Here is a 12,030-nt window from a genome sequence, read left to right as displayed (position 1 = left end):
GATTGCATCATCGGATCACATGGAATGCATGCATGCACAGTGGTTTTCTTTGTAAGATTTTGTAAGAATTTATAGCGTCAGTGTAATACCCACCCTGTCCCAGGAGAATTCTCTTGGTCAGCCTGATGTCTGTCACAGGAAGGGCACACATACAAAAACAACATACAAAACAGGTGTCATATGTGCAGTATTGTTGCATTTCCCTTTTCCTGATTGCTATGCTCACACATAGCAATCAACTTTATGCAAGGGGTACAGTTAGTATGCAGGGATGTTGTACTTAAAGAAAAGCTGGTCATTTATCCTTCCTGTTATTGCATCAAATGGTCACCCTCATGAAAGATGACATAAGTGTGGATTGTGGAAATAAAATAGTATTCTCACTCTTTCATAGCATTAAAAATAACCAGAAGGACAACTGTGGGCTAGTTTGGTCCTTTACACGGAGATTTCTTGAGGCGTGCACTGTGCAGTGCTGCAGGAAAAAATAGCACAAGAAGAGACTTATACCAAATTGCTGAAAGATGTCAACACTGAAGACTAATCTGGCCTTGAATGCATTCTGGTTTGAGATTAACAGTTGCATTCATTTTATGTTGTGAGAGACAAACATATTTTTTGGAAGGGTGGTTATTCATAATGAGCCAAAAAATAATTCAGTAGAAAGATTTCTATGTCAGCATGAGTAGCTTGAAGTTCAGGTTTGGATAAATGGGTATCCAGTGGTGCTTTTTTAGTATTAGTTTGATGTGGTCAAATTGGTAGGTTTTGGTGAGAATACATGCATCAGCATTTTGAGACTTTGAAGTTAATGTATAATGTTAATAGATGCATTTGAGATGTGGTGCTATAGGAGGCTGTTGGGAGTATCTTGGGAAGACAAGAAGACAAACATCTGGGTCCTGAATAAGATTGGCACAAACTTAAACATCAGAAAGTCCATTATTGAGAGGAATTTGTGTGACTTTGACCACATTGTAAGAAAGGATGGTGGAGTTGAGAAGCAGATTCTTCAGGAGCCGTATGGTGCAACACATTTGACTTTTGATAGAAGTAGATAGCGTACTCTTGTGAAGACCACGGCAGCACCATCTGTTCTTCTTTCTAAGTTGTTTTTATGCATTTGAAAGAATGGATTGAATACTAAACATGAGTTAACAGGGTTGTGTCCTTGTAATGTCGCTTTGACTTCCTTAACATGTATATCTTGTTGTATTGTGTTTCATGGCCTCCTTCAGTGAGGATACTTTGATAATACTGTAATATTTTGCACAAGATTTAGACAGTGTTGTTCAGAAATCAAGCTCTGTTGAGCGTGACATGAATTATGTTGTTGGACTGTTCACCACATAGATCTGATGACTTCGGATTTGTGGAAAGGCAAGGAACTCTTTGACATCTTTCCTCTTCTGCAACTTCTGTGATAGCAGCATAATGCTAAGCAAACATCTAATATAGCACCAAAGGCCAAGGTGTCTTTTGGCACTTGACATTGTAAATGCATTTGAATAAACATTTATTAAAACTACCAAACATAACTAGAGAAAAACCAAGATTACAACAAATATTAAAATACAATATGATGAAGTAATAGAGATGTTGGAAATGTATATTATGATGTGTGTACACTCGCATTAATTTGTCTTTTTTGTGTGTTTTGATTACAGCTCGTAAACAAGAGATTATCAAGCTAACAGAACAGCTAATAGAAGCCATTGGTTCAGGCGACTATGATACATATACGTAAGCTAATTGGATATCTGGTGTCTTTCATAGCACACTCCTTATGGGCAGTCTTAATTGTAGTCATGATTTAATGTGTGATTTATAATTTGGAGTGTAGCCATTCAGGCATAGTAACAAGTAAATGTTATCTTACTTGCCCAATTTACCAGAATGTTATAATGAAGGCTAAATTGCTCCCAGCTATTGGCTTTCCAACTGGTGTTATAGTGTGTGGGAGTCAAGCATTGACTTTGTATCCATTTTGAAATCATTAATAGAGTATGACATGAACACAAATTACAACTTTGCTTATTAAAAACACTAGGGCCTACTTTTTCTTTTGTTAAATGAAGCCATGAATGATCTTAGCATTTAATTCTAGGTCCGGGGACACTTCAAAACCGATAAAGTAAATAGCTTAATAACTTTTTTTTACGTTTAAACAGTGATCAATTTTACTAAACGGATAGTGCATTTGCGGTGGGTTAAACATGAAACGTGTAAATGTTGACACCCCTACCAGTCACTGGACCTTGTTGCATATAAGATATATGTCTTGTTTTCTGAGGAAAACAACAGTATTATACTGAGCAGCATAAAAAATTCTAATAGATTTAATGATTAAACATACATTTGAAAACTTTGTTTTCCTTTAAATTTTTTAGCAAGCTGTGTGACCCCAGTTTGACCTGCTTTGAACCTGAAACCTGCGGTAACCTAGTTGAAGGGATGGAGTTCCACAGATTTTACTTTGACAATCGTACGTATAGTTGTTTCTGTATTTTAATCATTTTGTATTATATGTTGTATTTAGACATTTTCCCGAATATGTCACCTGATTGCTCAAAAATTTGCTATGCATCATAATGCCCAAACTGATCGGTCTTTGTTTTTGGGTGGGTATCGGGTCAAATGGTGGTCCGGATGTAGAGGATTATATTCTTCACATATTTACATGAAAGGAAGAGAAAGTGGCAGAATGGAAACTGACAAGCCCTTTATAGTGCATGATGTTGCATGCATTGGATTTAATTTCAAATTTGTTAGTTTCACTTTGGACCTCCTCTATACACAGCCAGATTGTTTATCACCCACCGTGAACTTATTTGCTGTACCTTGTAGTACTCAAGTAGGAACTTGATTATCGATACTCTCTCTCCAAGCTGTGTGTAGTATGTAACAGTCTGGCTATGAATATGGAAACTCTTAGAAACTTAGTTGCATACTTAACAAGGGTAGGAAACCTAGTAGCAAAGTAATTGTTAACAATTTTAGATGAGAACTTGACTTTAGCTTATTCAATTTTTTGGAATGTTTTGTACTGTCTACACCCAGTATGGTCATGCACATTTCTTGACAATTTCTAACAATACTCATGCTTACTAACATCAACTTGTCGATCGGTTTCAAATCGGACGATACATGCCTTATAGAAATACTCAATATGGCTGTTCTATTTATTGCACCACTACCACCAGCTCAGTGTTTATGCTGTATTCCTGTCCTGTGTCACAGATGTATATTGTGTAATATCATACACATCTGGTATATATAACATAAACAAATAATTAATGTGATTGTGGGTAATAAATGGAATAGCTCCTGAGTACTTACTTGTGCATGCATTTTTAAATTCTCTATTCCTCTAAATATTTGATACCCTTTAATAGACGAGGCTTTTTGCTAGAATAATGATTAGACTCGGTTTTCTCGCTAATTTTCTCTCATTTTTCTTCATGTCACTCGCTTGTTTGTGAGCATGGCTACTATAAATCGATTAAGATTTCGGTTAAATCAGGAAAGAAGACCGTCTCATCTTACAGTCAGCTCAAATTACCTATCAGAGTTATGACCCAGTTCTGGATATTCATCCAATATTGAAAAACCAGCTTTGAGGTGGTAATTCTGGTGGAACACAGGATGTGACATTTTCTTTTCTTATTTGACTTGACCTGTCCCTGTTTACCTCTCTTCACAGCTTGTACTTTTCTAGTGGAGTCAATAATAGAAAGAATCATTGTCTAGACTCATGCTGGAATAGTGTATGGTGAAATTCAGAAAGAAAGGCTCATAAAAAGACAACAGTCCATATATTTGTGAGATTACTACAAAAATATAACATGGATATTTGATTTTACCTTTCACAATCATGTTGAGATGGAACTAATAAGAATATTTACTGAAAGAATTTTGTTGTCTGATGGTTAACCACATTGAAAATCCTCAACCTTTACTGCATACAAGAACTGTTTTGTCAAGTTAATTTAATGACTATTATGGGCTATGCTAGTTGATTGAATTGACTCTGTTACTTTTATCAAATAATAGGTGATGAAAAATGTGTATTTAATTTTGAAAATAATATTATAACATCAGCTGCAGCGATTGCAGATGTTAAGATGTTCTAAACAAGGATTTTGTTGTGTGTCGTTTTGAATTCTGTGTTGTTTTGAAAGACAATTTAATTGACATTCATAATAAATTAAAAGGAAGTTGATGATCCTAGTAATGATTGTACCCTTAGTTTAAAGATGGTGTTGACCAACTACCAACCACAGATCTTATACCTTATGTGCCTGAGTGTTTCCTTTATTTAACACCCTATATTGTGCCTACTACTGACAGCCTCTAATGTGTGTGGTGGGATTTCCAGACCCGCTAAGCCGTTGAGTGCGGGTTCCCGCAGAAGCAGCTGGATTCAAACGGCGAAAAAACAAACTGCCAGTATGTAGCCTATATGTCATTATAAAAACATGACAAGTTAAAGATATTTAATAGTTGATATTATGGATGATTGGATGGATTTGATGTGCTGTCGTTTTGGTCCATATGCTTCTGCAGTCTTCAGTTCATCATCCTGTGGCAGTACTATTTTGTCTAAATAGTGATTGGTCATTGATTATTATTGATTAGGCCAACTTTGTTGCAAGTTGGACAATCAAAGTCAGTCACTTGTGGTGCCATGTTGTGCATGCTTGTAACAACAGCACTAGCAAGAATTCCATTTGGAATTTACAGCACAAAAACAAAATTATACCAAATTAAATGTGAACAAAAACAAGAAAACAAACCTAAAAAAGAAAACCAAAGTAATTGGCAGATATTTTCGCTGTTTGAACCTGGGGTGTCTGTGTTGCATGTAGATGTTTTGTTTTTCTTCTTCCCTAACTCTTCCCCTTTGACCCACCCACTTTTAACAACCCAATACTTCTGCTGCTTTACCACATTGAGTCTTAAAGAGCATTAGCCATCAATTTTACTCTTTTGGAGACTGGGTATTTTACTACTTTGCATGGTTTCTTCAAGATAACGCATCTTGGCAAGAGTTTTCCTGGAATGAAGCACTTGTCGTCACATCGCTTGTTGCAATTTGGCTGTTTGTCATCATGTGTTTCTAGATGTTTTCTGTATAGTCCATGTTTTTGCTTGGATGTTGTATATACATTCATGTTCTATTTATCTTGCAGAGATGTTCAGTGCAATTTCAAATGTTGTTAACAGTTGTTAGGGAGTCAGATAAGTCTTGGGTTAACTGATCCAGTGATCAGAGGGCAATACCCCTACCCCATCAACCTGCCAAACTTTAATTTCCATCCCAAAATTATCACTATTTCACATCAGACGTACAGTGACATACTAAACTGGTGGTGTTTAACTCACAAATGTGACTGACTGTCCACCACAAGTGGGCTGTAAAGTCAACATTCTCACTTTTTGAGATATTGGATAGACATATTTTGTAAAGGAAGTTGGTAAAAAATCAATAAATAGGTTGAGAAATCTTCTGGTTTCTATAAATGAATCCAATTCCACACATTCCTACACCTCAATGGCAGACGTTGCTGGGTTCTATCCCACCTGAAATGAGAAATGATGCAGCCTTGGTGGGGATTTTAAACTGCATTCCATGATTTCCATCACCCTTGTTGCACATGGGCAAAGATTGATGAAAGTTTACAACACAATAATATCAATTTTAAGTAGCTTTTATCCACCCAATTGGGCAATCATAACACTAATTTGATGTGGATAGGACCCAGCAATTGCCAAATGAATTCTGACTATCACTTGGCTTGTTGGATGCGTCTTGTGTATATTTAAAGTTCAATGGACCGTATCGCCAAACTAATCCTGTTTACATTACGTCTCTTTTGTGGTGGATGGTCGCAAATACCCTGTATGTTGTATAGCCAGTTTTGGTTTGAACCCTCAATTTTCATTCCTGAGAAATCTGGTTGTGCTGTAAAGTATGTACAGGGTGTGCCATTAAAAGATGGTCCTAACAAATATCTAAACCCCAAGAAGGTATGCCGTATGTTTCTTAGTTTTGTGAATGCTTTATACATTAGCTGTTGTTCTTGAGAGTACCAATTTACTTCATCAGACACTTGTTCAGGTGTTGTTTTTAAAGGCTATAGTAAGGTCTTGATATACTATATCTCTGCAGTGTATATAAATGACTGTAGACATAAGGTCCATTCATACTATAATTAAAGACAGAGATAAAAAGAATTTATCGCGTATGTCACTCAATTACGATCCTTGAATGGTTTATACAGGTTAATCAGCGTGTAAAGACCGATCTATCTGGTGCTGATCGAGAAAAGGAATAGCAGCAAATGGAGAAAAATTACGCAGGCAAAAAGCAGCTTTTCTAGAGATTGTGGAAATGGGGCCGACAACAAAGAAAGTTTCTTACTATAACGCGCTAACTTTTGAGATGGTTTGCATTGCAAAATAACAATAAGTTTAATATTTTCAAAACTTATAAACTTGAGTTTGAACAGATGACGCCAGACGCGATAAATTCTCTTTATCTTTGTCTTTCATTATACACAGCAATTGCTTGAGTTGTGTACTGCAAAATACTGTACTATTGCAATGAAGTTAAATACATTTTAACGAAAATGCGACAAGTTGCGTTGTGTTGTCGCAAAACGTAATTGATATATCGGAAACACACTACACCGCAAAGCAATTGCAGCATAGTATGAACAGACCTATAGTCTTGCAGATCAATGCTGCAACAATGGGCTATTTCACACACCCCTTATAGAAGACATGACCTTAATCTCTAACACAGGGAGTGTGAATTTCAAATGGGACTACCTGAATGGATGACTCCATTTGAAATTCACACTCCCTGTGTGGGAGATTAAGGTCATGTCTTCCATAGGGGTGTATGGATTTCAACCGGAACAGCCCAATATAACTCATATCTTGATATTTATATGTATTTGAGAAATAATTTTTTTCTTGGGACAACAGCAAATGTTATTGCCATTTAGAGATCTAAGTTGCATAACTTGAATGGATTGTAAGAAATCAAGATATTTGTTTGACCCAAACATATTATACCCAAGGATTACCGACTCAAAATTTCACCAAACGTAATGCTATGGTAAATCCACCTTCTTGGTTTGTCTCTCATGAAAGCCACTTAATGTGCCTCCAGCATTCATAAGCAATGGCCCAAATCTAAAACATTTTTCCTCACAAGAACATGGAGGGTTGTTAGCCACAACCGTATCATGTAGAATTATGCGTAGTATTTTAAGTGTAGTTGGAGTGGAGTTACCGAACACGTAAATGAAAAAATGTGGAGGTACATTAAGTAGCCTCCATGAGCAACACACATGGTGGAGTCGGTACTCTCTGATACTATCTTGTTGGTTTGAACAACATTTTTGGGACACACTGTATTTTACTTTACACAATTCTCCTAAAAATGTTAAGCAAAAAGTCCGAAAAATATTGAATAAACAAATAAGATAATAATTAAGTCAGTAAGAGTGATTCTACTTGACATCCAAAAAAGTACGACATTAGTTAGTGGCAACATTATCTGTGACTCTCTAAATAATTGTTATTGTGCGATACTTGTCAATTTTGAAACCTGCTGTCACTTATTTGAAGAAATAATTCACAACACATACTGAGTATGGTGCCATAACATAATTATAATGTTGGTATTCAAAAAATAAACACATGACATTCCGACCAGATAGTAAGTTTCTGTGTTACTTTCATTGACAGTATTTGTACGCATGTGTTGTTAAAATGTTTGAATCACTGTTGTTGATTATCTTATATGTCCAGAACAAATTTCTCCATCTGTACAACTATTTTTTGTATTCAGCTTACATTTCTGCAGTAATTGCCATTGATTTATAAGTGCAATGATACATTCATTAATTTACACACACATGTTGTCATGTTTAAGAGAATCAGTAGCAAGTGATTCAAGAATCATTAGCAGTCATTATGCTTTGATCAGCTTGTAATAGGTCGGAATTATTAGGATGTTACCACTACGCCGAAAAGTAGACCCACGTTAAGACTGATTCACTTGATGTGCCTGGTTAGGTCTATATTTTGCTTGTTACAGAAAGTAGACAAAGTATAGGACTTCAATTAATAATTTGTAATACTTCTGGCAAGATTTTACAAAACAATTCTACAAATAAAATATATTGATATTAATCCGTGATGTTATAAGGCCCACCGATTACGAGCTGATCAAACTATAGCAAATATTTCAAGAACATGCTGACTTGTTAAGAGAATTGGTAGCAAGTGATTCAAGATATTCACCAGAGCTGCACTTGTTCCATTTCATTCCGTGTTTCACTTGGATTATGATTTTTAAATGTCTGATTCATTGTGCTCAATGTATTTGCGCATAAGTTAAAAACCATGACTCCAACTTTGTGTATATAAATGATGACATTTGTTTTCTCCTACTTGTTCTGTTTATAGTGCATAGTAATAAAGGCAGAGCACGCAACACAACCATTCTACATCCTCATGTACATGTACTAGGTGATGATGCAGCATGTGTAGGATATATACGACTTATACAATCTATTGAGTAAGTATATAATTATATGGCTAGTTATGAAAACCCATAGAGTTTGTGGTTGCAAGATCTTGGTGCAAGATTGAGATTTTTTAATGTTGTACGAGTCTTATCTATTGCTCAAGGTTTTATGGTGTAAATGACACATGGAATTGACATTATGGCAGGATGGGCAACTTCTTGAGGAAAGAATTAACTACAGGCAAATATTTAATTCTCGGTCATGAGAGCCAACTTGGGTATGCACAGGTATTTGTGTACTACACAAAGACCGGAGCTTACAGCGCAAACACATCTTTTGAGAAATCGCCAATCACACGGTCGTTGCTAGGCAAGGTCAAGGTTCGATCATGTAGGTCGCGCGATCGTATTATTCTATGAAAAGTATGCTGACGCAGAAGGTGTACACCCTCTCATGATCGAAAATTAGTTATTTTGCCTATAGTAGTCCATCTTGTTTTGGATGTAACTTGCTTAGGGAATAAGATAAGATAATGCCAATACTTGTTTCGGATATAGAAATGACACTTGCCACTTGTTTAAGGCATATTTCCAACTCATTGCTTAAATGTTTAGGGACATAAAGTCCATGTTCACATGTGATACACCTTTTCAATGTCAAGACCCCAGTTAGAAAGAAACCATGTGGGTGTGGTTAAAGGTAGAAAATGAAAATCCATTTTTCAAGTCAGGGGAAACTCATGGAATTTGGTTGGTCTTAAAGGGCAATTATGTTTGTCATTTTGCCAAACATGTGTCTTGCATACATCATATGACTTCAAACTGTACTATAACCATTTATCCATTTGAAAGAATTGCCCCTTCTCTATCTCTATGTAATCATTTAAAACATTCCACACCGTGAAATTCCATTATCAATTACACTGTAAATTGTAGCCATACCTTCAATGATGGGGGGGGGGGGGGTGCAAAAGGGGTTGGAGTTAAAGAAATGGGATTATAATTGTGTCCTCTTTTCTTATTAGGACAGTTTTACTGATGACAATGTTTGTTAATCGTTCTAGGATGTTCCCATCTTAGTCTTCTGTTATGTAAACACAGCACTCCTTCGAAATGGGATAAAAGGAAGTACTTAATGTTTCCTTCTTTTTTGTTTGATTCTCTTTTCAGGAATGGCGTGGCCGTCACTGTCCAAACAACAGAGACTAGAGTCTGGGCCCGTAAGGAAGGAAAGTGGCAGAACGTCCACTTTCACAGATCCCGTGTGCCCAGTGTAACCAACAATTGTTAGTGCCATTTTGTTCCCTAAATCTGGCTGCCTAGCAACAGTGGTTACCATATGAACGTGCAAGAAGTGAGAGCCGGATGAGACAAAGACAGCTTTATTGTGGATAATTTCCTGAGAGGACGTTTGTGACGAGAAAAAAGTTTTCCACTTTTTATTATCGCTCACTCATTATGCTTTGCTTGTTGCAGTAATGATCATGCTATTGCTCCTATGTTATCAATGTCTTTGTTTTACTTTGTAATGGCATACCAGAAATGGAACCTGCTCTGTGGAAATTTATGTTGTATCTTTATCTGGAAGATGCATTAAAACTTACCAAGTCGATGAAGACATCTCCTTGGAGGTCGACTGACTGGCAGAGAAAACATGTCAAATTTATAGAATTATCTGATTTTGCATTTTATTTTGTTTAATCCGTAATCTTTCAAACCGGTACCAATTACTACATGTACAACTCACAGCATTAGTGCTAGACTCTCTTTTTATGCATTTCAATTCTTTATACCTTTCTTTCTGTTTTCAATTTACTGACTGTTTCAGCGGATGTATTGTTTTGTGTGCACCAATTGCTGCTAATTTGCCTACAAATTCTGCAATGTAGTTTTGTTTGATTTTGTACATTTGGGGTAATAGATATGATTGTGTAATTAAGTGACCAATAAGCGGCTGGTGCTTTATGTATGAGTCATCTATGACTTCATACCACTATTTTATGTGAAGTTACGCCTCCTTTTGGAAGAAAAGTTGTAAGATAAAACTGTCTGTTTTAACATTCTTGAAAAATGGTATATTTGTGACATTGCAAGATCACAAATGGTGTGACAGACTGCAAAGGAGTTTTCTTGAAGGAGTTGCGATGTGCTCTCGAATCGTCAAGAACCATTCAAGTTACTTCTGGTCTGTATGTCAAGTGCTCTCACAAATCTTGTGTATGTCAATTTTGTTTATGGCCAATGGATTTAACAGGGTGTCAGAACGCCACATCCATATTGGTACCATATACAGTAAAGATATGTCAACAGATGCCAACTTTGTTTTTTTCCTTTGATAAAAGACAAAGGTTGAATGATGATGTATCATCACTATGTAAGATGCGTGAGTTGAGTGGATGCATTTGCTTATCAATTTTATTTTGCACCAAAATAAAATGGTTTTGAAGGAGTTAGCAAATGCTATGATTATATTATAATCACCAATATACAGTAGTTGTTTCTATTGAAAGCTCCTAGATTTGCCAATGCTTTTTCTCTTAATTTTATCAAAATTAGTGCATCAAATTTGAACCAAATTGCACGTAAGATGCATTTATTAAGCAAATCTAAATGGCGGGCTTGACCCTTTATTGATCTGTCATTGTGTTGAACCATTTAGTTTTTTGTATAATGGTTTGAAGTCTATGAAAACAAAATAAAAGCGGGTCTGTGAATTTACTAAATATTATTGTGGATTAGTTTCAAGATTTATATATTTGCAACTCTTTTATGCATAGATGGGAGAAACAGGACACCAAAATGATGATGTTTACGGGAACTAAATGTGGTTTTAAAAAGTTAAGAAATACAAAAAAAAGCAAAAAGTAGTGTGTAATATACGTAGTAAAACAGAGCTATACTTTCTCCTCAATTGTAGATTCTAGACTTCATGTTCTCTATCATTGTTGGGCCATTTTCTAGTATTGAATTTGTATGTCATTGAAATTTTGTGGTTAAAAAAGATCATATTGTGGGCACTAATCAATGCACATTATTGGCAGCAAAATTTGTATTGGTGTGAAAGAAGGTACATGTCTATATCTAACAAGCATACATCCCAGGCAGGGAAATAGTGATACAAAAGATTAAAATGGCTGACATATTTGGAGAAATTGTTTCATTGACTGGCTGAAAAAATCAAGACAGCAAAACATGTGCTCCAATGGAATCTTGGAAGTCATTATTTGGGTCATTTGGTGTTTCTTGGTGGACTGTTGGTTAGTTGATGTCAAATTTGAAGACAGAAACAGAAAAATGGTGTTGATGTACCATTAGGCTTATATTAACAACTCAAATTTCACAGATGAAGTTTGCAGACCTCTTCAAGTAGTTTTCAACAGAAAGAAAAAAAAGTGGATTGAGAAGAGCAGAATTTAAGCCAGACATTTGTAAACTTGTGTAAAAACTTGAAACTTTTGTAAAGTCCTACCAATCAATATATTTAT

The 12,030-nt window shown here is 35.8% G+C and overlaps 1 protein-coding gene across 1 annotated transcript in view; it reads left to right on the top strand.

Moving 5' to 3' along the window:
* The window catches only part of LOC140158686 (calcium/calmodulin-dependent protein kinase type II delta chain-like), a 127,553-nt gene extending 117,699 nt beyond the window's left edge, over window positions 1-9,854 (top strand). Inside the window, exons 16-19 of the mRNA XM_072181869.1 lie at window positions 1,668-1,743; window positions 2,391-2,485; window positions 8,485-8,596; window positions 9,716-9,854. Of these exons, the coding sequence (XP_072037970.1) occupies window positions 1,668-1,743; window positions 2,391-2,485; window positions 8,485-8,596; window positions 9,716-9,836 (404 nt within the window). The 3' untranslated portion in view covers window positions 9,837-9,854. The remainder of the gene's footprint in view (window positions 1-1,667; window positions 1,744-2,390; window positions 2,486-8,484; window positions 8,597-9,715) is intronic.
* Window positions 9,855-12,030: the final 2,176 nt, after the last annotated feature.

Source organism: Amphiura filiformis, chromosome 8, assembly GCF_039555335.1.
Source record: "Amphiura filiformis chromosome 8, Afil_fr2py, whole genome shotgun sequence".
Lineage (NCBI taxonomy): Eukaryota > Metazoa > Echinodermata > Ophiuroidea > Amphilepidida > Amphiuridae > Amphiura > Amphiura filiformis.
Note: the sequence above shows the minus strand (reverse complement) of the source record. Positions and strands in the feature narration are given on the sequence as shown.